Source organism: Bos indicus, chromosome 5 (assembly GCF_029378745.1).
Source record: "Bos indicus isolate NIAB-ARS_2022 breed Sahiwal x Tharparkar chromosome 5, NIAB-ARS_B.indTharparkar_mat_pri_1.0, whole genome shotgun sequence".
Classification (NCBI taxonomy): Eukaryota; Metazoa; Chordata; class Mammalia; order Artiodactyla; family Bovidae; genus Bos; species Bos indicus.
Window position 1 is genome coordinate 119859555 of NC_091764.1, and position 27929 is coordinate 119887483.

Sequence of the window (27929 nt, forward strand, 5' to 3'; positions counted from 1 at the left end):
TCAAAAAGTCAATTTTAATTGGGGGGGGAGGATAAATAACATTTTGCGGTACACCTGAAGCTAACACAACATTGTAAATGAACTACACTCCAATATAAAATAAAAATTAAATCAAAATGTCAATTTTACCATTTAAGAGTCAAAGTGAGACATACAAGATATTTTTAAAACATATGTTTCAGGCAGTGTTTACGCGCGCCGGGGTTTTCTTGGCACGCGTTCTCCCGCGGGCGAGGGCACTGCGGCACGCTCGGGCCTCAGGACGCACAGCCTGGCGCGCGCGCCCGGGAGCTGATCGCGTGTCCTGCGGTCCCTCCCGGGAGGGTCAGAGGCGTGACAGACACTTGCAGCCCAAGGCGAGGGAGGCGTCCTCGTACACTCTCCGCTCAGGAAAAGCCAACGCGCTCCGGGGGCGGCGGGAGACGCGGGCTCGGCGCAGAGGCGCCGCGAGACTCCGCAGACCCTCCTGAGCCCCCGCCTGGCTCCCGAAGGCCTCGCGGCCCGCTTCCCGCAGCAGCCGCGGCCCTTTCCGCTCGCCTTCCAGGGCCGGCCAAACCCCAGCCTCGTCCCGAAGGCCGCCCCGCAGCTGCTCCCCTCCCCACCTGCTCCCCTGCAAGCCGCCAGCGCCCCCCCACCCCCCGGCGGAAACCAGAACTTGAGGTTGGGGGTATCAGTGGCGGCCGACTCTGCCCCCCACCCCTGGTCCGCCCGGCGGCTGAGCCCCAGACGCTTCTGGGGCTCGAGGGCTGGGAGCGCCGTGGGCATCCGCGCAGGTCGGAGCTGCAGGGGCCGCTCGCCCAAGGCGCCAGGTGCCACTTCCCGTTGGAGAGGCAGGTGCACCCACCCGGTGAGCTGCGTCACCCCAGCGCCTCTTTCCCAACGGCTGGGCACACGCCCTCCCCAGGGGTCACGGCTGCGCACACGCCCTAGGGCCAGACGGGCCCTCAGTATCCCTACCCCACAGCAGTCATGAGTCCCTGGCGTCTCCCAGGTCCCACCTCCCCTCGGTCCGCGCTCACTGGACGGTCCTCGCACCTCGCAGCCTGCCGCTATCCCGAGGCTGTGTCAATGGCGCCCAGGGAAGCGTGGAAAAATATGTTTAAACGTGCAAATGAAGAGTTTTAGAAAAAAAAGGGTCAGTCGTTTCAACGTAGTAAGCAACCATTTTAAAAGAATTAAAATCATCAAAATCTTACTGGAAGCTGTACTCATGAAGGTTCTTCAGGAACAACCGCCCTTCACGCTCGGACCAGAAGAGGGGTAAGGGGGCACCTGTTGCTGGGGGCTGGCGGCGTGGGTGCACACCTGCCTCCAGAGATGCCCTCGAACCGTGGGCACTGCTGTCCGGAGGCCCCGCTGCCAGGACTCAGCGCCCAGCCCTGCTTGCCCAGCTGCCCCCCTTCCTCTGGCGACTCCAGCTGTACACCCAAACCCTGGCCTCGGCTTGACCTCCGGGCGCAGAGAGCGGGCAAAGACAAGCCGCTCCACACTCCTCACTGCAGAACCCAGCTCACAACAGCAGCCCACTCCCTCTACACAAGTTACCATTAGGACGCCCCTCGAACCACCAAGAACATTGAATCCTAACAACTTCGAGGTATCACCCATTTCTTTGGTCATACTGGGGACCACCTTGCTCTAAGTGGCACCCCCCCCACACACACACACTTCCTGTTTGCTTTCTCGGCCTCCGCCTTCTCACACTGGGCATTCACGTAAGTGACAGTTTCAGCTGTTTGTGAGCTGTCTTCCCCAGGCAGAGGTCAGCTCCAGGTAGGTGACTGATGGCTCTGTTTGCCCGGGCTTTAGGGCTGAGAATCCTGACCTGGGGCCACGCAGTTCAGGGCAGAGCAGATGTGGTCCACGGCCCCAGGGCCGGTGTGTGCTCCTAGTGCTGGGAGAGGGCGGCGCCCAGCGGGTGCTCAGGGACTGCTAGGGGGATGAGGGGATGAATGGGTGAGGCACACGAACCCAGTTTACCTGTGAGCTCTGGGGGGTGGGGGGGGCGCTGGTGGGGAGGGAACCCATCATCCCTTGCTCTGGGGCCTGAGCACATTGGTACTCTCCTGCAGAGGTGTGGCCAGGCTGGGGAGGGGAGGCCCTGCTGAAGGAGTGGCCTCTCACTGGCCATGGCAGTGGGCCATGTGGGCACCCGGGCCATGGGGCTCCAGGTGCGCATGGAAGGCCCAGCTCAGAGCCCTGCGCTGAGTGCCCACCACCACGCGGGGGCAGCATATACTGGACAGCGGGGCAGCTGGGACCCTGGAGCACCCCTCCCCACCCCAGCCCTGTGGCCAGGCAGGTCCTTAGTCCTGGAGAGGACAGCAGTTGTTCCCCTTGTCTGGGCTTCCGGTTCCCCACTGTGGGATCCCAGGGCTGCTGTGAAGTCCTGGGGGAGCCTGCATCTGGTCAGTTCGCAGCACCCACCTCCCCCACCCCCTCCAGGAGGTCAAGGATTCCTTCTGAGGGAGGCCCTGGATCAGGGCTGCAGTCTCTGTGCACAGGCAGGGACCCCGAGATGGGCCAGGCTTGAGAAGCCGGAACTTGTGGCGTGGGGACCTTGGTCCCCACCTCCCTCTGTGCCTTGATGGGGAGGGGGCACTTGGGGCGGACAGGGGTCTCCAGAGTACCGCAGGAGTACTCGCGTGAGCCCAGAGCACAGCCCGCTGGGGGCCAGGCCTGGCCGAAGTGGGGGGACAGGACCCGGGGGCTGGGGGCGAGACAGCCCCTCTCAAATCGCAGGCAGGGGTCCAGCTGCAGTCACTGGACACCCCCCCCCACCCTGCCTCACGGGGGACACGCGGCCCTGTGGTCCCCCAGTCCCCACGAGTGCTCCCTGGCCCTGCCAACCCCTTCCCTGTCCTCAAGGGAAGCGGCGAGCCAGGCAGACAAGAGTTTCTCAGCGAGGGGGCATGTGGCCTCCACCGACCCCTCTCGTCGGCTCGGGGCAGCAGCTTCCACTAAGGGAACGATGGCGAGACGTCCAGGGGCCTGTGTTCGGCTAACCAGGCACAGCCCAGGCCGGGCCTGGAGGTAGGTGTGCATGCGCAGACGCAGCCCAACGTAGGCCCAGGGGCGGGGAGGTAGGTGCACATGCGCAGACACAGCCCAACGTAGGCCCAGGGGCGGGGCCAGCCCCGGCGTGCCCGCGTGTGCCCCGTGTTAGATGAAAGTGACGCCAGACAGCAGCCCAGCAGGGGCGGCCCGGTGGTCCTTGTGAGCTGGCAGGAGGGTCCCGTGAGGGCAGGCCCAGCCGGCCGACTGCTGGGCGACCACTGGCCTGGGACACAGAAATGACGCTGGCAGGCCAAGGGCGGCTTGTGGCTCTTGAGCACAGGTGGCGCGTGCTGACCTCAGGGGGTGCGAAATGTCTGAGAATGGCTCATCCTGGCAGCTGGCCCCTGAGGCCAACGGAGTGGCCGTCCCTCACCGCGCTGTCCTGGCTAGGGGCCTGGGGAGTGGAAGGTGGTCCAGCTCTGGGGGCGAGGATGCAGGGTGGGTGCTCGGGTGGTGGGCGCTCAGGTTCTTAGCAGAGTCTTTGAAGGGTGGGGGCCGGTGAAGGCCTATTCTGGGCCCCAGAGGGCACTCAGGATGTGGACCCCAGCCCATGTGTGGGTGACCTGGCCCCCCAGATCTGGTCAGTTCCAGGAAGGGTGGGGTCACACCCTGTACTCCAGAGAACCTCGTGCTCAGGGCCAGGGATGCTGGCCCTGACCGCAGGTGGTCCAGAGGGAGCCTGGACCAGACTGGGACAGGCGCGTCAGGGGCTGGGCCATCTGGGGAAGGGGCTGCCCATGGAGCCGTTCTGTTGGCCCCACTCAGGGTTCAGGAGGGGCTGGAGGTCCTTCGTCTGCCCCAAAGTCCCGACATCGTCCAAAGGCCCGAGTAGCTGCAGGCCTTTGGAGACCCGAGAGGTACACAGGCCCCTAGTCTGGGGCCAGATGAGGACCCCCAGTGCATGCCCTGAGGCCTAGCCTTCGTGACAGAGGCCTGGGGTGTCCAGACATGGGCTGGCCCCTTGCTGCATCCCCACAGTCGGACCTGGCACCCGTGTCTTCTTGGTGAGACACTTGGCCTCAGGCTGCTGTCTCCTGGGTGGCAGCTGGGGAGAGAGGAATGGGGGGCTGGCTCAGGCAGCCTTGTGTGGGGGCATAGACACCCCCTCCCCCAACCATCTGGTGACTCAGAGGGTAAAGAGTCCACCTGCAATGCAGGAGACCTGGGTTCGATCCCTGGGTCAGGAAGATCCCCTGGAGAAGGGAATGACAGCCCACTCCAGTATCCCGGCCTGGAGAATCCCATGGACAGAGGAGCCTGGCATGCGGCAGTCCGTGGGGTCGCAAAGAGTCAGACACGACCGAGCGACTAAACGCTTTAACGTTCACTTTTCACATACCCCCAGCCCACCTCTGACTATGAGGTGGAAAGAAGGAGAGGGAGATGAGACCCCACCCTCTCAGGGTCCCTTGCCCAGTCCTGCCAAGCCAGTGCCCGGTCAGCAGGCAAACGTCCATCTTCAGGGGAGTTTACCCTGACCCCAGGAGCAGTATCCTCCCAGGTTCCCCGACTCCAGCTGGGCCCAGGTGCTCTCACCGTTCACAGGACCCTGGGACTCACCCAGCGTGGCACTGGGGCTCCAGTCATGGCCCCAGGCCACCCACCATGCCATCTGACTGGCAAATATTGGAGCCCCGGTCCAGACACAAGGCTCTTAGGGGTGACCATCGCCCCTTCGACCTGCTGGGGTGGGGAGGTGGGGGGGTGTGGTGGTGGGGTAAGGGGAGAAGCGGATGCAGGCCCTGGAGCATTTGCCAGGGGAGGTGGGCGGGACCGGGGCACCCTGGCATTGCTGAGACTCCGCTGCACTCAGAGGCCATTCGAGACCTGCCCAGTTGCCCATCAGTGGACGGGATGGTGACAGCCCTGGATGCCCAGACACCCGTCTTTCTGCATTTCAGCACGGGGAAAGGTTTGCACTTGAAGGGGAGTGTGCTCGCTCCTCACTCCACTGCCCTTGTGTCCTCACTGCCCCGCTACCCCCGGGCCTCAGGCAGCAGTCAGCCCCTGGGCCACACCGAGGCCCCATAGGTTTAGGGGTCCCTCTACATCCTGCCAAGTCTGAGGTCCAGGAGTCTGGGACTCCTGGGTGGGCGACAGGTGGGCCGGGGACTTCGAGTTCCTGGGCAGTTGGAACCAGAGCCCAGGCCAGGGTGGTGAACACTCAGGGAGGAGGACGCAACACCCCTGACCCGGTGTGAGGCCCTGGAGGGGCCTTGCTTACCCAAGTCAAGGCTCAGAAGCCTGGCCTGGCGCTGAGGCGGTGGCCCCTCTGTCCTCCACCTCCTGTGCAGTGTGTCCCCGCCATCCTGACAGTGGGAGATGGGGCTGCTAGGGGCCAGTCTGGGGTCCAGCCTTGGTCCCTGGCAGCCCCTGAGTGCCTGTCCTCCCAGCCCCCGTACCCGCTGAGGCCTGGCCTGTTCACTCACCACACTGGAGGTTGCAGAGCTGCTGGGGAACGGAGAACTGGACATCGGTCCTCCTGCCCTGTGGGTGGGGGCAGGGCAGAGAGAGCAGGTCAGCACAGCCTGCAGCCCACCTTGCATGCCCCCTCATTCCCCAGAAGCACCATCTGGAGAGGCTGTGGGGCTGAAGGGACCCCCAGAGCAGCCCAGGGCCCTGGGCAGCTCCTGGGAGGTGGGCGGAGGCTGGGCAGGCCGGTACACCTACCTGGATGCAGGTGCTGGGTGCACAGGCCTCGTCCCCAGGAATGTCCACAAAGGCCACTGCAGGGTCCTCTGCGGAGTCACCCTGGTGCGGGAGGGGTCGGTCACAGGCCGTGGGGGCGCAGACCAGGCTCCTCCAGGTCACTGTGGTGCTCGCCACCCTCCGCCCTTGTGGGGACTAGCTCTGACTGCAGGAAAGTCGGGGGTCAGCCCCATCCCCAGGTCTCCAGGACGGTGCCCGCCCCACCTGGCTCACAGAGGCCGCAGGGACGGGGGTGGCCTGGAGCAGTCGACGGCAGGCGGGGGGCCACGTCTTCCCCTGGTGACACAGGCGCACCTGGAACCGGGCGGGGCCGGACGAGAAGAAGGCCACCCGGAGGCGGCCGGGAGCGGGTGCGGGCTGGACGGCCATCTTCCAGGCTGTGGGGGGCAGGGGTGAGGCCCAGCACCCACCCACTGCTGACCGTTTTTGCTATGGTCACACTGCAAGGGCCCCTGACCAGCCTCCCGCCTGCCCTCTGGAGGGCCGGCTCCTGAGGGACCGCCCCTGGAGGGCCCCGCCCCTTGTTGGGGTCCCGCCCCTCAGAGGGCCCCGCCCCCTTGAGGGCCCCGCCCCTTGGAGGCCCCCTTCCCCTCGAGGCCCTGTCCCCTGGAGGGCTCACCTGGGAACCGCGGCTGCTTGAAAGGGCACCTCACTTGGAAACCCAGGCTCGTGGAGAACTGCCGGGAGGCCGAGGGACAGGGTATGTCCCTCAGGCGGGCCTCCACGGCCCTCTGAGATTGGTTACAAACCCCCGCCCCCCACTGTTGGCCCAGGAGGGGTTAGAGGGGCTGCTAGGTGGCTGGACCCTGGGGCTGGGCAAGGCAGAGGGAGACATTTGGCCGTGGGTCCCCTGCCCCAATGCCGTGGGTCCCTTGTCTGGCTCCTCAGATCCCTCCGCAAGCCCCGGGAGGGCACGAGGCAGGTTGTGGTCTGGCCCACTCACCTTCAGGCAGAGCTGGGGCTGTGTGTCCACCAGCGGGTACTGCACCTGGGGGGAGCTCACGTCAGGGCCCTGGCCGTCCATCCCCGCCCCCATCCCTGCCTGGGGGACACTCACCCTGCCGCGCGCCGGCCGGCCTGAGTGCTTCAGCTCGAGGCAGTGGGCCCCTGGCCCTGGCTGCCAGCACAGACTCACACGGCCTCTCATGGGGCAGGCGGGTTCCCAGCTCAGCGCCTGGCTCCCCGGGTGGTAGCGGATGGCGTCCCAGAGGCTCTCCGTGTCTGCAGGGACCCTCCCCCAGGGCTGGAGTCAGAGGGACACTGTCCCAGCTGCTGACAGACCACCGGACCCAGCACCTGCTCAGTGACAGGCAGGCTGGGTCCCGGGCAGGTGTCTTCTCCCGTGGTTCTCGGCCTAGGCCCCAGCCAGTTCGCTTGTGTGCCCTGATGAGCACCCCTAATCCTCGGGGAGGATCCCCCGAGGTCTCCCAGGTGGCCAGGCCATGGCGCCCGTGTGTGCTTGTGTCTGGCTGACATGGACGCTTGCATCCACGCAGGGCTTCCACCACCTGGAGGGCTTGCCCAGAACACAGCGCTGACTACCTACTGCCTGAAGCCGTCTCAGGCGCTGAGGCTGGGCCTCCCCGCTACTCTCAGCCCCTCTTGTGTCAGCCCCGCGCGCTGGACCAGGAGCCCCCACCCTTGGGGACCCCTGACTCACCATCTCCCACCCCTCCCTCCTCGCTCTCCCGGGCACCGCAGGGCACTCACCGTTTTTGAAAGGGCAGGTCTGGATTCGCACCGCATCAGGGGTTGCCGACCAGACCTGCGGAACGGGCTGGGATCAGCACAGAGTCGGCCCATCCTCTTGTCCACTCTCGGGTGTCAAGCCCGCACCCTTACTGACCTCAAGGCACAGGCACGACAACTCTTGGCTGTAGGGTAGAGAGACCCTCCGGGAGACCCTGTTCCCTATTACCTGCATCGGAGGGAAGGCGCGTGGGCGGGGCGGCAGGGGAGGACAGAGGGAGGGCGGGGTCTGCTGGGCGGGGCGGGGCTGTGGGCGGGGCGGCAGGGGAGGACAGGGGGCGGGGCTGGAGCTGTGGGCGGGGCGGCAGGGGAGGACAGGAGTGGGCGGGGCTGAGGCTCACCCGCACTGGGGCGCCCGCGTCCTCGCAGATGAACCGCTTCAAACAGAGCCTCACGTAGTAGTCAGGGCCCCCCGACTCTGGCACCTGTACTAGAATGACCTTGCGGCTGCGGTCTACCCAGTAGGAGAGCTTCTGAGCTGTAGGAGGGCAGGAGGGGTCACGCTGTGGCCAGAGGTCACCAGGCACAGGGCTCCAGCTGTCCTGACAGCCTGCATGTGGTGACTCCTGCCAGACCCAGGCATCTTGGAAGTTGCCTGCCTGAGGACCCATCGTGAGTTCCCACGTGAGGAGGGCAGAAGAGCCCGGTAGGAGGCTTGTGGGTGCCCACCACCACCCAAGGGTCTTCCCAGGGGCAACGGGGCCGGGGTCCCACCTGGGGAGGGACCTCACCGAAGCAGTCAGGCACATTCTTCCCCACGTCCTCCTCTCTGCAGTCTGGAATGACAAGGGAAGTGTTGGGCCCAGCCCGCTCTGCCCCAGGGGCACCCGGGCCTCTGCAGGTGTGGTTTCCAGAAGCCCACCCCTCCAGGGAGACAGCAACCCAGAATTAAGCAAATGCACTTGCTGGGACCTGTCCCTCATGGCCTACCCGCTGCCTGGGTGACTCCTGCCCCAGGGCAGTCACCGCTCCCTCCAGGAGGCTGGAGGGCAGTGCCCACGCCAGCTCCCTGGTCCCTACCTTCCGTGTGGTATTGCTGGCCCAGCTGGACCCCGCAGAAGTGGGGGACAGTCCTCAGGGTGACGTAGAGGCTCTGGGCCACGCCCACCTTGAAGCAGTCAAAGCGCACCTGGAGCTGGGCAGAGATGGGGTGAGCTGTGGACCTGGGTGTCGACCCCCCACCCCCGGCCAGGCCAGCTCCACCTCGCACAGCTGGAACCCAGAGTCTGGGGTAGGGGAGGAGGGGCGCCTCAGCCGTGGGCCAGGATGGGCTGTGGAGCGGGGAGGGCGGCGAGAACTGGCCAGGGGACAGCTGTGCTGCCGGGCACAGGCTTGGGGCTGGACCGGCAGGTCCAGGTCAGACACTGGCCTCACCTGCTGCCCGGCCTGCAGGTGGGAGGCCCTGGGGACCTGCACAGTCTGGCACTGCGTCTCCTGGGTGTCCAGGCTCGTGGAGCAGACCTCCAGGCCCTGAAGGCTCTCTGTGGAGAGAGGGGCCGCGGGCTGTCAGACCATGCTGTCCCCTGTGAAGGCAGTGAGCAGGGTCTCTCTGCCCCACCCCAGCCTGCTGACAGGTTGTCATGGGAAGAAAAGGAGCCCTGAGCACCCCCGCCATGACCCAGGAGTGACCCCATCACAGTCACCATGGAGCGTGAGGGAGGCATTGACGCGCAGGAGCAGGGAGCAGCCGTCGGGTGGGGAGCACTTCATGGCGGTGGAGAGCCCCAGGGCCCCCAGGACGGACCTGGGCATGGACGCAGGGGGCTGCTGGCAGAAGCTGTTGAAAATATTTCCTGTCGGGGGAGAGGGAGGCTAAGTGCCAGTGTTGCTGGTGCCTGGGCTATTCCCTGCGGGTGGCTGGGTGGGAAGGGGCTCTGGGGCTGCACAGAATTGGAGGTGGGGGATCCTCCCTACTTGCCCCAGTGCCGTCAGAGAGCCAAGCCCTGGACGAGTGGTGGGCCCACCTGAGCCATGTGCAGAGCTGTCTGCTGGGCCCAGGAGTGGGGCCCCCGCCTGGCCAGCAAAGGGGCAGAAGAGGGCCCTCCTCCAGGCGTGCCGGCTGGCCCCATGGGTTCCAAAGATGAGCAGCAGCACAGGTCTGCAGGGGGCACCCGGGCCTGAGCCCGAAGTCACTGCCGCCTAAAGCCCTGTCCGTGGGCAGGCGGCAGCACTGGCACATATGGCTTGGCCCCAATGGCCTTGGTCAGGGCCCTGGAAGCCGGGGCCAGACCGAGCGCTGTGCAGGGAGCTGGGATCTCGCTTTCAGGCTCCAGGGCTGAGCGGTATTTTCGGTCTTGGCTCTGCCCGATCTTCAGGCAGACGCTTCAAGGTCAATGGGGTTAGTTCCACGGGCTCCACCATGCCCCGGAGAGCCCTGCACCCCGTGGAGCTGGCAGCCCAGGTTCCCTCTGGCACTTAGGGCCTGGCGTTCCGGCCAGGTGACGTGTCAGATGGTGTGTGCTCAGCGGTGCCCAGGCCGCAGGCACACCCCAGGCAGCATGGCAGGAAGACCCGCCCTCAGGCTGACGGTCAAGGGGAAGCAAAGGACGAAGGTGCCAAGGCCCTTCCTGCGCTTCAGGAGGAGGGGGACACGGGCACCAGGGTGACCCGTTGAATGCACGAGGGTGGGGGAAGGGCAGAGGGCACACCCAAGGCCGTCTCCCCTCGCGGCACGAGGAGCCAGAGTGAGGGGTCCCCATGGCCATGGTGGCTGGGCTCCCAGACCTTGGAGAAGGGGGCCAAGGCGCCGCTGCTGAGACCCAGACAGAAGAGCTGGCCCGTCGCTCAGCGGAGCCCCAACCTGACCCGATCAGACGTGACTCAAAGAGGCAGCAGAAACTGTGAGGTCTGAAATGTTCCTGGGAAAGAAACCAGAGCTGTGGACCCCGCTGAGGTCAAGATAGAGGTCAAGGTGGAGTCACAGAGCTCAGCCTGGACAGCAGACGGAGTGCGGTCTCAAGACACTGGGTGTAAGGAAGTGTAGGATGGTGAAGCCCACAGCCGTGCCCGCTGTCCTGAGAGTGTTGTGAGGTGGCCGGGATGGGGTAATGGCATTCAGGGCGCCTGGTGCCTCCCCAAGAGAAGTGGGGCAGATCTGGTCAGAGGCAAACAGCCGGAAGTGGCCAGAGTTTGCAGGACGAGCACAGGAGGACTGCAATGCAGAGAGCGGGGTGAGTGTTTGGCAGAGCGGGATGCCCGCGTGGACTGAGGAGCTGCAGGAAGAGAAGAAGCCGGAGGGGCTCTGGGGACAGAGTCTTGTCGGCCCGTGGGTCTAGGCTGTCCCTGCTCCCAGCCAGACCACAGAGCCAGGGCCTCGCGGGAACCTGGTGCAGCGGACGCAAGAGTCTTGTTTCCGTAAGAGAAATAACTAGCCATGGGTGGAGCACTACTCTGATCTCATCTAACAGATCTTGAAATAAAGACCCCAGAAGGATTAACCTGTTTCCAAGTAAGTTGACTGTATTCCAGAAAAGACTCAAGAATATTTGTGACGATAAAGGTATATATCCAGTGCGCGCGTGTGCTCACACAGGATCCGCCTCTTTGCAATCCTATGGACTCCAGGCAAGAACACTGGAGTGGGGTGCCATTTCCTCCTCCAGGGGATCTTCCTGCCCAAGGGAGTGAACCCATGTCTCTTGTATCTCCTGCATTGGCAGGTGGATCCTTTACCACTGAGCCATCTGTGAATCACAGTCTACCATATAATAAAAAATTACAGGTTATGCAAAACATAACCTGAATGAGGAAAAAAGTCAATGAACTAAAACTGACACAGGTGTTAGAATTACTAGACAAGAATATTAAAGCAGTTATTATAACTGTGTTTTACACGCTCAAAAAGTTAATTGTAGATGTGAAAGTTTTTTTTTTTCAAAAAAACTCCAACTTACAGGGATGAAAACTACAATGTCTGAGATGAAAAATACATTAGCTACATTAATAACAGATATAGCCATTGGAAAAAAAAGAGATTGGAGAACTTGACATAGCAATAGAAAACACGCAAAAGTAGGTGGAGAGGGATGGTGATGGGGTGACGACGTAATGATGCTGGTGGTGATGGTGATGACGTAATGATGCTGGTGGTGATGGTGATGACGTAATGATGCTGGTGGTGATGGTGATGACGTAATGATGCTGGTGGTGATGGTGATGATGTAATGATGCTGGTGGTGATGGTGGAGGAGGTGGTGGTGATGATGTAATGATGGTGGTGGAGGTGGTGGTGATGGGTGATGGCATAATGATGGTGGAGGTGGTGGTGAAGGTGAGGAAATAGAACGACAGCGCTTCAGGGAGCTGAAGGACACCTTCAGGTAATCTGATGTGTGTGTAGTTAGAGTCCTGGAAGGAATGAGGGAATGAAGAAACATCTTAAAAAAGAATAGAAACTTTTCAAGCTGGGTGAGAACTATGCACTCACAAATCCAAGACGCCCGATGAAAGATAGGAAACATGAAGAATTACAAGCACACCACAGTCAGTTTGTTCAAAGCCAGAGTAAAGAGAAAACTGTAAAGCCACCAGAGGAAAAGACACGTGAGGCCCCGCGGAACCAAGGCAGGGGAGAGGCAGACTTCTTCTGGGGAGCCATGCGAGTGAGATGATGACAGGAAAGACTCCCCAGGACTGAGAGACGAAACCCACCAGCCTAGCATCCCACCCCGCCCAGGCCTGCGTGCCTGACTCTCGGCAAGCATGCTGCGAGTCCAGCGGGGAATGCACGGTGCTTCCAGCAAATGGTGCTCAGCTCTGTGTCCACTGGAAACCAATGGGCTCTAGACCACAGCTCTCACAGAATGTAAACTTTATCCCAAATGGACCGTCAGACTCAATGCAAAACCTAAACTACCAAACTTTCAAAAAGAAACCTATTTTTAAAAATTTCTATGACCTTCAGTTCAGTCACTCAGTCGTGTCCGACTCTTTGCAACCCCATGAACCACAGCACACCAGGCCTCCCTGTCCATCACCAACTCCCGGTGTTCACTCAGACTCACATCCATCGAGTCAGTGATGCCATCCAGCCATCTCATCCTCTGTCGTCCCCTCCTCCTCCTGCCTTCAATCTTTCCCAGCATCAGGGTCTTTTCAAATGAGTCAGTTCTTTGCATCAGGTGGCCAAAGTATTGGAGTTTCAGCTTCAGCATCAGTCCTTTCAGTGAACAGCTGGGACTCATCTCCTTTAGGATGGACTGGTTGGATCTCCTTGCAGTCCAAGGGACTCTCAAGAGTCTTCTCCAACACCACAGTTCAAAAGCATCAATTCTTCAGCGCTCAGGCTTCTTCACAGTCCAACTCTCACATCCATACATGACCACTGGAAAAACCATAGCCTTGACTAGACGGACCTTTGTTGGCAAAGTAATGTCTCTGCTTTTGAATATGCTGGCTGGGTTGGTCATAACTTTCCCTCCAAGGAGCAAGCGTCTTTTAATTTCATGGCTGCAATTACCATCCACAGTGATTTTGGAGCCCAGAAAAATAAAGTCAGCCACTATTTCCACTGTCTCCCCATCTATTTGCCATGAATGGCATCTATGACCTTAGGTAAGGCAAAATTTTCTTAGACACAATACTGAAATTGTGACCCATAAGAGAAAAAATGGGTAAGTTGGATTTCATCAAGCTTTCAAACTTCTGCTCTTTGAAAGACCCCAGTAAAGAGTGAAAAGACAAGTTAGAGATTGGGGGGAAATATTTGCGAATCGTGCACCTGTTAAGGAACGTGTGTTCAGAACCTGTAAGAACTTTCCAAATTCAGCAACAAGGAAACCAGCAGCACTTCTGCCTGTCCTCCACGTGGAGGGGACGGGGCTGCAGGATTCCACCGCCCTAGACGGTGGAGGTTTAAAAAATAATAAAGCCAGCGAGTAGCTGTTGTTGTTCAGTCACTAATTTGTGTCCAACTCTTTGCAACCCCATGGACTGTGGCACGCCAGGCTTCCCTGTCCTTCACTGTCTTCTTGAGTTTGCTCAAACTCATGTCCATTGAGTCGGTGATGCTAGCTAATCATCTCATCCTGTCATCCCCTTCTCCTCCTGCCCTCGATCTTTCCCAGCATCAGTCTTTCCCAGTGAGTCGGCTCTTCATGTCAGGTGGCCAAAGTAAGCGAGTAGTTGGTCTGCCTTTTCCTATCCGTGTGTGCTGGCAGTTCTAAACGGGGGTAAAATCCTCCCCGCTGGTCAGAGCTGGGAATGGTCCCCTGCCCTGCCCCGGCCCCCACCGCACACCTGGCCCGCTATTGTCCTGGGGCTGATAAACCCGAGGTGTGGGGTCAGATGGGCGATTCAGAGCTTCCTGGGGGGACAGCTCCCAAGGGCTGCGGCTGGAATTGGAGCAGAGGCTGCCTGCAGGAGGCGGCCGAGCCCCGGTCTGGCTCCAGGGGCTCCTGGTCAAGCCCGGGAGTGGGGGGGGTTAGTCCGGCACGGTGGGGTGGGGGTGAGGAGAGCGGTGTCCCCAGGCCTGGCGTTTCCTTGCTAGAGACGCGTCCTCCGAGCCTGGAGCTTCAGCCCTCTCTCATCTAGGCTGTCCCTCATGCGTGTGGAAACGTCCTCCTCTGCAGAAAACGAGAAGGCAGCATCTTTTGACCTTTTCTGGAGAAATACAAGGACCTATCGCAGCCAACCAAGAAAAGGATCAGAGTCAGAAGGAACAAAGGGTGGAGCCATAGGCGAGCACGGCGACCATGGGTGCCAGGAAGCTGCTTGTGTAAAAGTAAGAACAGGCTCTTGTTCCCGCTAAGCTCACAACACAGAAGGTGTAGAGAAGAAAGTGACGTGGCGGGCTCCCCGCTGGTGAGCAGTCGGGACGCAGCGCTTGCACTGCCTGGGCGTGGGTTCAGTGCTCAGTTTAGGAGCTAAGACCCCACAGGCTGTGCAGAGCAGCCCCGCTGTGACTGTGTGGAAGGCACTGTGAACCCCACATTCTTTGTAAAGATTAAGGAGAAGTAAATACATATGACCTCATTTGAAGGTTTAAAGCCACCACAGTAAACCAGAGGCATACTAAGAGAAGGCCTAACAGCTTGGCTGTGTCTTAAAAAGGAGAAATATGAGCTCAGAAGGAAGAAGTGGGTTACAAAGGGAACCGTGAACACAGGAACTGGTAAAACACGGAGGTGAATGTAACTGCCTTGGCAGGGCAGGAGGAGAGAGAAGGGCTCCTGTGCATCTGAAAACCCGTCGGGGGTTTCCTTCTGCATCCTACAGGAGCCCGTGCTGTCTGGACCGGTTCTACTGAGAACAGCTAACAGTGCTGGAGGGAAAAAATACATGTTAAAAACTCACGTGTAAAATCATACACGTGAAAACATACATGTAAAACACGTGAAACATACCTGTAAACACATACATGCGGGAAACATAGGCGTAGGCAACTTACATATATATGTGAAAAAACTTCCCAAAACCCGTGAGAGCTGATAGGAGCACCAGGGTCCTCAGCACAAAACCCGAGGAAGCAGGGGGGATGCTGAGGCTCGGCCGGACCAGGAGGCCCAGGGACGGGATCCGGAGAAACCTGCCGCCTCCTCCGACCCTGGGCCCAGCGGGAGGGCAGGGACGCGGAGCTTCCTGGAAAGCCTGCAGCCTCCGCGGGCCTGGGGGCTGCTCCCAGCGCTGGTCTGCACCCAGGCAGATCCAAGCCCACTTCAGTCCACGACTTAGAAATGGTCCTGATAGTCACAGGTCACTCCTGGTCCCACTCAGAAACAACGGGAACCCGGTCTGCGGGGAGATGCCTGAATCCTCGGCCCGGGGACGGCCAAGAGCCATTTCTCAGGGGCACGGAACAGACTTTTTTTTTTGGCCACACTGCATGGCTTGTGGCATCTTAGGTTCTCTCCCAGGAAGACAGTGTCTCTATTCCCGGCCCCCATCAGGGAAAGACAGAGCCCTGACTGCTGGACGGCCAGGGAACTCCCTGGAGCAGACACGTGAGAGATAAACAGCCTCGCTGGGGAGACAGAGCGCCCAGAGGGAGGGCCGGAAGAGAGACACGCCACAGACGGGTCCAGGAGCCTCCACAGGGCCACCGCGGGTTCAGAGCGGTGCCTCGGGCAGTCCTGCTGCTTTCCAACTCAGAGCCGAGCTTCCACCACACCTTCTGCACAGGACCTCAGCATCTCCTTTCTTCCGCTCGACTCTCAAGAACACCGGGGAGGACACCGTGAAGCTGCGTCCTGCCACTTGCTGTGTTCCCGACACTGTCTGGGTCGCAGCACTCACCGCTGGGCAGGCTGGAAAGAGCGGAAACCTGTCTCTGCATAGACTTGTCTCGGTCTCTCCTGGTGTTCACAGCCCGTCCCTGTCTCCATGGTCAGGGTGCTCGGCTGTGAATACTGTACCATCTCCCCTTCCACTCGTGTTCTCAGCGCCGCAAACAGCCCTGCGTTAAATCTTCACCCTGTTTCCCATCCGACCCCTCCCGGGGTCTCGTGGCCGGATGCTCCTTCCCTAGGAGGGGCCCTTGGGACAAGAGTCCGTGAGTCCCAGCCTGTTCGTGCCTCATGCCTGAAGGCCAGTGTCCCTTCATGGAAATACATTTGATGTATGGCACTGTGTGAACTTAAGGAGTACAGCGTGCTGGTTTGGTGCATTTATCTGTTGTCATCATTGCTGTTGTAGCAAAAGCAACCATATCAAGTCACATAATTATTGTTTCTCTTTTTGTGGTTGGATTAATTAAGATCTGGCCTCTTAGCAAGTTTCGCGATTATAACACAGAACTGTGTCTACAGTTATCAAATGACGTGCTATGGACTTGCTGTCCATTCTCTTCTGGGGTAAAATGTAGCTCTTTGAAAAATCTGATGTACTTTCCTTTCCATTTTGAATTGCTAAGTTCTTTTTGCTTAGATGCCCAAAGATTTTTCACTTTAACATCCAGCTGTTTTGCTTGAGTGAGTTTTCACGCTGTCCCTCTCTAGTTCATGCCTCGTGTTAGGGCTGTTTGTTGTCCTTGAGCTGCACTTCTGCGCATCTGATCTGCGGCTCAGTTCTCTCCAGGGTCTCACAGGACCCACATTCTGGACTTTCCTTGCCTATCTGCAGCATCTTCTATTATTGACACGTCATTTCATCTCTTTTGATTTTTTTTTCTTTTCAAACCTTACTTGTATTCTTTTCTAAACATTTTTATTTCTTTACTTATTGTTGGTTGCATGGAGTCCTTGTGACTGTGTGCGGACTTTCCTCTCGGTGTGCTGAGCGGGGCTTCCTCTTTGCTGCGGCGTGTGGGCTGCTCGCTGCTCTGGCTTCTCTGGTGTGGAGCACGGGCTCCAGGGCACGAGGGCTTAGCAGCTGCAGCACGCCGGCTCAGGAGCTGTGCTTCCCGGGATCTAGAGTGCCGGCTCAGGAGCTGTGGTGTGTGGGCTGAGTTGCCCTGAGGCACGTGGGATCTTCCCGGACAAGGGGTTGAACCCTGCATTAGATTCTTGCCCACTGCGCCATCACAGAAGTCCCTGGTATTCTCGTTTTAATTGAAATACAGTTGACTTACAATGTTGTGTTAATTTTTGCCGTATAGCAAAGTGATTCAGTTATATATATGGGTACATTATTTTTTAAAAAAGCATTCTTTTTCCTTATGGTTTATCACAGAACATTAAGCATTGTTCCCTGTACTAACAGCTCAGTTCAGTCGCTCAGTCATGTCTGATCCTCTGTGACCCCACGGGCCGCAGCACGCCAGGCCTCGTCCACCACCAACTCCTGGAGTCTACTCAATCACAATATGACACTTCTTTTTGATTTTTAAAAAATCCCCTTTTCACTTTCTATTTTTCTCAAGGCATTTAATATTGGGTCTATTCACTACTTCTAACATCGTCTTCATTTCTGCAGCGATTTTTTCTTTATTTTTAAGCCCAAGTGTTGTCACCTCATTTCTGAAATTTCCTAATTTTTGTTCCTATTGTTCTTTAACATCTTTATCAACTTTCTTGAGTCTTCTAACATTTCATGCAAAGATGGGCTCAATAAAGGACAGAAATGGTATGGACCTAACAGAAGTAGAAGGTATTAAGAAGAAGTGTCAAGAATACACAGAAGAACTATACAAAAAAGATCTTCATGACCCAGATAACCATGATGGTGTGATCACTCACCTAGAGCCAGACATCCTGGAATGCGAAGTCAAGTGGGCCTTAGGAAGCATCACTACGAACAAAGCTAGTGGAGGTGATGGAGTTCCAGCTGAGCTATTTCAAATCCTAGAAGATGATGCTGTTAAAGTGCCAGCAAAATTGGAAAACTCAGCAGTGATCACAGGACTGGAAAAGGTCAGTTCTCATTCCAATCCCAAAGAAAGGCAATGCCAAAGAATGTTCAGACTACTGCACAATTGCAGTCATCTCACACGCTAGCAAAGTAATGCTTAAAATTTTCCAAGCCAGGTTTCAACAATATGTGAACTGAGAACTTCCCAGTGTTCAAGCTGGATTTAGGCAAAGGAATCAGAGATTAAATTGCCAATACCTGTTGGATCATACAAAAAGCAAGAGAATTCCAGAAAAACATCTACTTCTGCTTTACTGACTATGCTAAAGCCTTTGACTGTGTGGATGACACAATCTGTGGAAAATTCTTCAAGAGATGGGAATACCAGACCACCTCACCTGCCTCCTTTGAAACCTGTATGCAGGTCAAGAAGCAACGGTTAGAACCGGACATGGAGCAACGGACTGGTTCCAAATTGGAAAAGGAGCACGTCAATGCTGTATATTATTGCCCTGCTTATTTAACTTCTATGCAGAGTACATCATGGGAAATGCAGGGCTGGAGGAAGCACAAGCTGGAATCAAGATTGCTGGGAAAAATAACAACCTCAGATATGCAGATGACACCATCCTTATGACAGAAATCGAAGAACCAAAGAGCCTCTTGATGAAAGTGAACGTGAGAAAGCTGGCTTAAAAGTCGACATTCAAAACCCGAAGGGGTCACGGCATCTGGTCCCATCACTTCATGGCAAACAGATGGGGAAACAATGGAAACAGTGACAGACTTTATTCTCCTGGGGTCCCATATCGCTGCAGATGGAGACTGCAGCCATGAAATTAAAAGACGCTTGCTCCTTGGAAGGAAAGCTCTGATTAACCTAGACAGCATATTAAAAAGCAGAGACTAATTTGTCAACAAAGGTCTGTCTAGTCAAAGCTATGGTTTTTCCGGTAGTCACGTATGGATGTGAGAGTTGGACCAAAAAGAAGACTGAGCCCTGAAGAACTGATGCTTCTGAACTGTGGTGTTGGAGAAGACTCTTGAGAGTCCCTTGGACTACAAGGAGATCCAACCAGTCCATCCTAGAGGAAATCAGTCCTGAATATTCACTGGAAGGACTGATGCTGAGGCTGAAGCTCCAATACTTTGGCCACTTGATGTGAAGAGCTGACTCATCTGAAAAGACCCTGATGCTGGGAAAGATTGAAGGCAGGAGGAGAAGGGGACGACAGAGGATGAGATGGTTGGATGGCGTCATGGACTCGATGGACATGAGTTTGAGTGAGGTCCGGGAGTCGGTGATGGACAGGGAGGCCTGGCGTGCTGCAGTCCATGGGGTGGCAGAGTCTGAATGGGACTGAGCTACTGAACTGAACTGGCTATTTTAAACCACTTTGAAATGAAAAGCTACAGTTGTGGGTTTTCGGGGTGTTCTGGCGCACTGCCTTTGCCTGTCGGGACCTTATTCTGCCCCTCATTCTCTTTTTATTATCATAACTCGCTGGGGGCTTGTGCCCACGGCCCGCCTTGGCCACTGTTACGAGACTGGAGATTTCTGAGCTTTCCGCCACAGGCTGGGTTCTGCTGTCCCCGCTGCACACAGCGCCCTCTGCTGTTGCTTTGGGTGGACGTGCTTTGTGGTCCGATTTCCTGGCTCTAGGTAGTGGTCACACCATCGTGATTATCTGGGACGTGAAGATCTTTTTTGTACAGTTCTTCTGTGTATTCTTGCCACCTCTTATTAATATCTTCTGCTTCTGTTAGGTCCATACCATTTCTGCCCTTTATCGAGCCCATCTTTGCATGAAATGTTCCCTTGGTATCTCTAATTTTTTGAAGAGATCTCTAGTCTTTCCCATTCTGTTGTTTTCCTCTATTTCTTTGCATTGATCGCTGAAGAAGGCTTTCTTATCTCTTCTTGCTATTCTTTGGAACTCTGCATTCAAATGGGTATATCTTTCCTTTTCTCCTTTGCTTTTCGCTTCTCTTCTTTTCACAGCTATTTGTAAGGCCTCCCCAGACAGCCATTTTGCTTTTTTGCATTTCTTTTCCATGGGGGTGGTCTTGATCCCTGTCTCCTGTACAATGTCACGAACCTCAGTCCATAGTTCATCAGGCACTCTGTCTATCAGATCTAGGCCCTTAAATCTATGTCTCACTTCCACTGTATAATCATAAGGTATTTGATTTAGGTCATACCTGAATGGTCTAGTGGTTTTCCCTACTTTCTTCAATTTCAGTTTGAATTTGGCAATAAGGAGTTCATGGTCTGAGCCACAGTCAGCTCCTGGTCTTGTTTTTGCTGACTGTATAGAGCTTCTCCATCTTTAGCTGCAAAGAATATAATCAATCTGATTTCGGTGTTGACCATCTGGTGATGTCCATGTATAGAGTCTTCTCTTGTGTTGTTGGAAGAGGGTGTTTGCTATGACCAGTGCATTTTCTTGGCAAAACTCTATCAGTCTAGTCAAGGCTATGGTTTTTCCAGTGGTCATGTATGGATGTGAGAGTCGGACTGTGAAGAAGGCTGAGCGCCGAAGAATTGATGCTTTTGAACTGTGGTGTTGGAGGAGACTCTTGAGAGTCCCTTGGACTGCAAGGAGATCCAACCAGTCCATCCTAAAGGAGATCAGCCCTGGGATTTCTTTGGAAGGAATGATGCTAAAGCTGAAACTCCAGTACTTTGACCACCTGATGCGAAGAGTTGACTCATTGGAAAAGACTCTGATGCTGGGAGGGATTGGGGGAAGGAGGAGAAGGGGACGACAGAGGATGAGATGCTGGATGGCATCACTGACTCAATGGATGTCCGTCTGAGTGAACTCTGGGAGTTGGTGATGGACAGGGAGGCCTGGCGTGCTGCGATTCATGGGGTCGCAGTCGGACACGACTGAGCGACTGGACTGGACTGAACTTCCTAGCTCTTCCTTCGCCTCGGCCTCGTCCATCTGCAGTTGCTCTTGCCGCTGCTGTCCTCGAGCCTCTTGGAGCTTCTCTGTGCAGGGCCGCCTCCCAGGGGGTCCCTGAGCAGGAGCTGGGTGCTCACCAGTGGTGCTCACTGCCTGCTGGGTTCAGACTCCCCTCTGCCTTCTGTTGCTCTTCCCACCTGGGGCCCTGGGGCCCGTCTCTGGGGTCTGGAGCGTGGATCCCGCTTCTGTTTCATGTCCTCCTTGCTCCTGCATCTGGATTCAGGGCCACCTCAACGACACTGCCATCTCCCAGGACAATTTAGGAAAGAAATGAAGCAGAAGGGCCACCCCACCAGAAGTCAGCATCTAGCTTAAATCTATTCATCCATGGGCTCACTGAGCAGGTCCATAGGATGGGGTGTTAGGGAGGGGCCCCCAGGACTCAGGGCGGCCTCACTCAGGAGTTGAGGCCATTGGGGAACCGCCCGCACAGCGTGGAAATCTGAAGACGGGCAGGGTGGGGATAGAGACGTCGGCACTCCGTGCGGCCACTGCGGGATTTCCAGGCAGAGAAGAGCACAGTTGGGCTCTTGCCTCACAGCACACGGAAACAAGAGCTAGATGAATCAAAGACCTGAGTCTGAGAAACAAACTTTAATATAGAAACACAGGAAGTACAGGGAGGAAGTCTCTATGACCAGAACAGGGAAGACTTCTTAAAAGATCCCCTCCGATTCACGAAATCCTGAAAGGGGAGGCGTGTGAATACTATTGCGTCGAAACCGAAGCGTGTGACTCTCAGCCCGAGGCTGAGGAGGAGGAACAGTGGGAAGAGTTGTCTGTGACGCAGGGTGACTATCGTCACCCCGGAGGAGCCCACGCAGGTCTCAGTGTTGTTAGAGACTCACAAATGGAGATGGGAGTGTGTGGGGGTCCCTCTACAGCCTCACAAAGTACCCCCAATACCTGCCAGAACCCACAGAGGTTGTCGAGCCAGAGAACTGCCCCGCAGTGGACCGAGCACGTGGGCCAGGCCGGAGCGTCACCCAGACACAAGCTGTGCCCCTGCCTGGTGACCCCACCCCCAGAAGCCCTTCTGGGGGGTGACAAAGCCGGGAATCCATGGCGAGCCCCCTCTGTCCCCCCATCTGAAGAGGAGGCCGGGTGGGGTCCTGCATTTTCACGGCTCCCACTGGGGTATGACGGAAGGGAGGGGGAAGGAGAGAGACCGTGAAGGCCCCCAGGTCCCCTAGAAGCCGAAGGCCCATCCCCGCACCCCCACCACCCCCAGGACCTGCCCGGCCAAGTTCCCCATCACCCCAGCATGCCTGGGCCCTCCAGACATCTGGCCCTTGCACACAGCTGGTCCGCGGGGGCAACACCATGGATGTGGGGTCAGTGAGTGAGAAGGAGGCCTGAGTAATTTGGGGGTCCAGAGGCAGCTGCCCACGACGGAATTAACATTAACACAGCACAGAGGGGAGGAGGGAGAGGGAGGGAAGGCGGACCCGGAAGGCAGTGCGTGGCGGGGAGAAAGCACCGTGGCGGATGGAGGGAAGGCCCACCGAGGGACACGGCGGCAGGGACACGCGGCCCAGCCCGGCGGCCACAGCACAGCGGGCTCAGAGGAGACGGGGTGCGGGGAGTCAGGGAGCCAGACCTCATCGCGGGGCAAGTAAGTACAGTGAAGACGCGCAAATCAGGAGACGCAGCTGGCTTGGAATGCTCACAGGAAAGCCACGGAGAAAGACAGAAACGGAGGAAGCAGCCGATGCAGAGGTGGCGTCATCAGGGAAGAGGCCCGCGCTCAGGCGGGAGTGGAAACGCTCCCCGAGGTTATGGAACAACCGCTCCCGAGGTTACGGAAGCTCACAGGGGCTCACAGGGATCCAGGAAAGGGCCCGGCCCAGGCGGGAGAGAAGCCTGCAGGCCCCTCGGCTGTAACCCTGGCGGACCCGCCTCGGGCTCCTTACTCGCGGGGAGGGTCCAAGCACAGGCTGTGACCCGATGCCGTTCCAAGCTCAGCTCCACGGCCACTGACTGCGGTCAGACACGCCAGAGACGGGGACTACCCGGCGGGGGCGGTGGGGGGGGGGGCACGCGGCGCCCTGTCTCATCATCTCACACCTTCACCTTGGGGGTCCTTGAAAAGTAACCCCTCTCGAGGTGAAGAAACATTGCATTAAAGTTTAGCCATTCCTTTGGTTTTTCCTATTAAAGTCAAATTAAATAAAATACTGATTTTAAATGGAATAAAGTAATTTCACTTTTATAAAATCTTTGTCATCTGTTTATCCAGGAACAGTTTATTTGCCTACAAAGATGTCTAGAACTATGTCTTCCTAACATGCTGCTGCTGCTGCTGCTAAGTCGCTCCAGTCATGCCCGACTCGGTGCGACCCCAGACGGCAGCCCAGCAGGCTCCCCCGTCCCTGGGATTCTCCAGGCAAGAACGCTGGAGTGGGCTGCCATTTCCTTCTCCATAAACAGTATTTATTTCTCTAGACTTATTACTCTCTGTTCCTGCATGCATGTGTGCTCAGTCGCTTCAGTCACATCAGACTCTCTGCGACCCTATTGACTGAAGCCCGCCAGGCTCCTCTGTCCATAGGATTCTCCAGGCAAGAATATTGGAGTGGGTGGCCATGCCCTCCTCCACTGAATCCCTTATGCCCCTTTTAAAATAAAATATAAAGTGTCTGCAAAGACAATGGAGCTGTTTTTAAAATAGGATATTGTATTAGGGTAGGCAAAAACGGGGCACGTGATGAGAAAGTGGAAGTTTCCATGGACTGCTGGTGAGGTGGAGACACGTGGCCACTTCGCAAAGCAACAAATTCCAATAACACAGGAACCCTCGACTCCCGCATCCAGCAAGCCTGCAGCTGGGTGTGGAGGGGGGCTGTGCCCTCCTGCCCCAGGCGGCGGCAGGGATGGGAGGACACTCTGCCCGGTGAGGCGGGAGAGGGTGTCAGCGGAGGCCGGAAGGGCCGCGCGTCCTCCTCCTGAGATGTACTCACCACGGCTCACGAGGCTCTTGCAGGCGAAGCCCTGCGGACAGAACATCGAGAGGGAGTGAGGTCGGCAGGCCGCCTCGTGCCACCCCCGGCGCCACACCCTGGCGACCCGCGCCCTTGGACCTTCAGGCCCACCCCGACACACGTGGCACTCCAGGCACCGCAGGACCGCCCGGAGCTGGCGGCGTGGGGCCGGGCACGGGGAGACAGCAGGCAGCAAGGACCCGGCTCACGCCAGGCAGGGACGCCTCGGGCCAGGGTGGGAGATGAAGGGGCTCGGGAAGGCGGGGGCCCCCTCACGGGCAGGGCGCTCCACCAGGTGGGGGCTCTTTGCTGGCATGGGTGGGGGTGGGGGCCTGCTCCTCTTCCCTGGGCCTGGGGGGCAGGCACTCTTGGGGGTCCATCTCCAGCGCTTCACCCCTTCCTAAATAGTCTTCGTTTTGGAGGAATCTTAGGTTTATAGAAAAGCTGCGAGCATGGCCTCGAGCTTCTCCCAGTGACCCCGGGATGTTAATATCTGGGTAACCGGGTCACTCTTGGCTGAGCCCCAGACTCTGGGTCCCCTCTCCCCGCCCAGGCACCTTGTCTGCCCCAGCCTTTTAACCATCACCCCTCGTCCACTCGGTCTTCTGATCACGATATCCCCCTGAGACGATAAGGCCTTCGGCCTTCAGCCCCCAGCCACACGAACCCCCCTGAGGTGACCCCGGGGGCCTGCCCATGGTCCTCGGGCTGAGGAAGGTGACCAGGGGCGGCAGGGGGGCTCGGCTGGGCAAAGGTCTGCACCCGCCTGGGTGCCCCGCCCAGAACCTGACCAAGCAGATGGGCAGAGGGTGAGACGGCCAGTCCAGCGGGCCCAGGGGCCAGCGGGCGGCACAGGGCAGGGCCAGCAAGGCAGGGGGGCAGCGGGCCTGGGCCACAGCCTCTCCTGGCTACCTCATTCCTTGCACAGCCCCGAGGCCTGGAACCAGCCGGCATTCTGCATCCTGTGGCCTGAGTCCACCCCCTCCCAAGCTGGTGGGGGCTCCAGGGAGTGGAGAGGTTGACTCCCACCTGTGTGCTCGCCCTGGGGCACGGCCGCCTGAGGACCACAGAGCCGCTGCCCCCGGTTACTGGTGGGGGTGGGTGCGGTCTGGTGCTTGGACCTTGGGTGCCCAGAACCCCTCTCCCTGCCCAGGGACCAGCAGGGGCAAAGGTCAAGGTCAGAGAGCGCGTAGGAAGGCTGCGCCCGGAGGAGCTGGGGTGGTGGACGCGGGAAGGGCCGGTCTGAGCCCTTTGTTGGGGGGCGGGGACAGAAGCGGCTGCCCCGCCTTGCCCCCCACCCTCGGGGGTTTCCGCTGTTGGGCTTCTTGGGGCTTCCCAGGTGGGTCGGCAAGGGCGGGGTCTGTAGGGAGGGGGCCCAGCGGGCCTGGTCCTCACCCTGCTGCTCCATCAGGTGGGGAGGACAAGGTCCTAGGTGCTTCGGGAGGGGCCCTGACCGCCCCCCACCCCCAGGCACCCTGTGCTCAGCTGTTCCTGTCCCCGCCCTGCCTGAAGGCTGTCAAGGCCCAGAGTGCTGCGGGGGTCTCCGTGCAGGTGGGGAGGTCTCCAGAGGCGCCCGAAGCAGCCCCCCACCCTGGGCTTCCTGACTCCTCCCCCGGGCCCCCCCAGGCCCTCCCCCAGCCCCTCTTCCAGCGGCCCCTCCCTTGGGCCCTCCCCCAGCCCCCCTCTCCCGGCCCCTCCCCAGGCCTTTCAGGCTCTGTCCCTGCTCTCCCCACCCCGCACCCCCCTCCCTTGATCCCGCTGCTGCCCCATCTGGGTGCCAAGGCGGTGGCCGGGCCGCGCCCTCTCCGTGGGGGGAGGGCCGTGGCGGGGTGGGGGCCTCCCCCCGCCTCTCCCCACCACACAGCCCCTCCCCCACCGGGCCCATCCCACTGAGGGGGGGCCCCTCACACCCCTGCAGCCTCACCCTGACTCCACCCCCACACCCCGCTGTCCCAACACCAGTTCTCCATAGTCCGGTGAGCTTCTAAAACCCCATATTTCAAAATTCCTGTATTTCACAGAGTTTCCTCCCTGAAAACTTGCCCCCTGAGCCCAGAGAACGCCTGGCGCCTGGGCCCAGGTGCTACAGCCGCGTCTTAAGATTCATCCTGGCTTCTTCCTTCTCTGAGGTCTGGGACCCAGTCCCGCAGCTCCACCTCACAGTGCCCCCGAAGCAGCCCACCCTTTCACCATCCACACGGGGCAGGTCCAGGCCGCACCCCTACTTCAGCCCAGCTGTTCCCTCTGCACCCACCAGTCCCATCAGGAGCCAGGAGGACCCACCATGGGTCCCTGCACCAGGACCTGAGTCCTGCTTCTGAGGCTCTGCCTGACCCCTGGCCCCCTGAGCCTGCCCTGTCCCTCCCTGGCCCTCTGCTGGACACGCTCCATGCCCTGGGGAGCATGACTTGCGCACTGACTGTGTGCCCCAGTGTCCCCCGAGCTCTCTCGCCAGCTGCCACTGCTCCCTGAGCCTGCTTGCCCTGCGTCTCCCCTGGTCCCCGCTGACCCCACCTGGCAGAGGGCCCATGCCTGGGGTTCCCCAGCCCGTCGCAGCGGCTAGCCTCCCCAGTCTTGAGCTGGGGGACCTCCAAGGACACGTGCTGCTGGCTAGGGCGCCGCAGGGACAGTGAACGTCCCGGACACCACGTTCCGAGCCACATCCTCGCCCCGCGGCGCCTGCCTGCCCAGAACGAGCTCGGTGCCACAGCATTTCCTTAGCTGGGCGTCCACACAAGCCCGGACACCGCCCCAGCCCGCACCCCGGATGATGAACCGGCCCTGTGAACACAGGAGGGGCCTCGGGCTGCCCCCACACGACTCCCCAGGAAAGGACACTCATGGGGCCTGGTGCCCCACGTGCTCCCGGCAAGCACTTCCCCGACTGGCGCCACGGGCTGAGCCACCACCTTGGGGAGCCGCGGGCCTCTGACCACCCACTGCCCCGGGCCCCGAGCCCCTTGCTGGTCACTCTAAGTCACGTGTGTAGGTGGGCCAGGCCAGCGGCCAGCCGGGCGGAGGCAGGGTGGCTCACAGGAGAGTCCAGGAAGGGCAGGCTCACCTGGGGACAGGAAAGGCTGCATTCCGTGACCCTGGGGATGGCCAGGCTCTGGTAGGCGCCCCAGGTCAGGCAGAGCAAGGCGACGGCGTGCCCGGCCAGCATCTGGCCGCAGGAAAGTACCCGCCGAGTGAGGGCGCGAGGGGCGGCCGGTGGCGACTGTGCCTCGCCTTCCCGGCTTGTGGCTCAGCTGGAGTGAGCTCGCTCCTGGGGCAGACACTCCCCCTCCCAGTGGGCTGGCCACAGCCACAGCCCACAGCTTCCGCCTGCGGGCTTTGGCCCCTGGCCAGACGCCCTGGAGTTTCCAGGCTGTCAAAGGAGACATCCTGAAACTGTGGAGCTCTGGGGTCCCCGGGGGCTGGGTGCCCTGAGGCTGGCAGCTGGGCCAAGGCTGACTGTGGGCCTGTGGGCTCAGGGAGCCGCCCTGCACCCCCCACGGTTCCTCAGTGTCTCCCCCCTTCTCTCAGGCCTCTGTCCCAAAGTCAAGGGATGGAAGGTGGCTCGTGTCCCGGTTGTCGAGCCCAGCGGGGCTGGCAGAGAGGTGGGAGCCATCCCTGGCACCAGCCCCAGCTCCCACAAGCCTGGGACACCCCTCCAGTCCTGAGGGCCCCCGTCCGTCCTCTGGGTGTGAGAGGCTGCTCCACTTGGCTGAGCCCTTGCTTTACTGGCCACACCCTAGAGAGCACTACCCCGAGGCTGACTCTGGGGCCTCGCTTGTGCAGGGAGCGCACTCTGCCCCTTCTGCATTTGGGTCCTCTGCAGAGGCCTCCACGCAGGCGCTCACAGAGCCCTGCCTGCCCCCAGGCCTAGGCTGAGGTGTGGCTCAGGGGTCCTTGGTCTCCTCCCCGGGTCCAGCCTGCCTCCCGCACTGGCTGGCAGGTCTGAGCACCTCTGGCCCCGAGGGCATGTCCCCTGAGTCAGAGGCATGGAAAAGAGGGAGTCGCTGGAGAGCCCAGAGACCCCCTCCAGGGCCCAGGGAGCTGGGGATCTGCTTGGAACCCCAACAGGGCACCGCAGGCGTGGAGGGGAGCAGACCCAGCTGGCAGCACCCCTGGGCTGGCTCCCTGGGCGGCCCCAGGGCTGCCCTGGCTGCTCGCCTGTCTGTTGCCCCCTCGTCTGACCTGAGACGGGAAGTGGACTCGAGCCTCAGGAGGCAGGAACCAACATGGGAAACCCAGG

General features: G+C 59.2%; 1 protein-coding gene across 2 annotated transcripts; it reads right to left on the bottom strand.

Moving 5' to 3' along the window:
* Window positions 1-27347, bottom strand: IL17REL (interleukin 17 receptor E like). Of its 2 annotated transcripts, XM_070790616.1 has the most exons (17): window positions 26754-27347; window positions 23672-23702; window positions 9159-9308; window positions 8890-8996; window positions 8536-8650; window positions 8247-8291; window positions 7857-7993; window positions 7613-7684; window positions 7477-7531; window positions 6824-6987; window positions 6710-6754; window positions 6386-6443; window positions 5971-6143; window positions 5728-5808; window positions 5487-5544; window positions 5282-5366; window positions 1-4102 (listed from the first exon to the last, which is right to left on the bottom strand). In XM_070790616.1, exons 1-16 carry the CDS (start codon window positions 26853-26855, stop codon window positions 5287-5289), a joined length of 1473 nt encoding a protein of 490 aa, XP_070646717.1. In that variant the 5' UTR covers window positions 26856-27347; the 3' UTR covers window positions 1-4102; window positions 5282-5286. The 2 variants fall into 2 exon arrangements, 1 of the variants encoding a protein (XP_070646717.1); XR_011566911.1 differs by lacking the exons at window positions 1-4102; window positions 5282-5366; window positions 6386-6443 and having other exon boundaries at window positions 5490-5544.
* Between the last annotated feature and the right edge of the window lie 582 nt (window positions 27348-27929).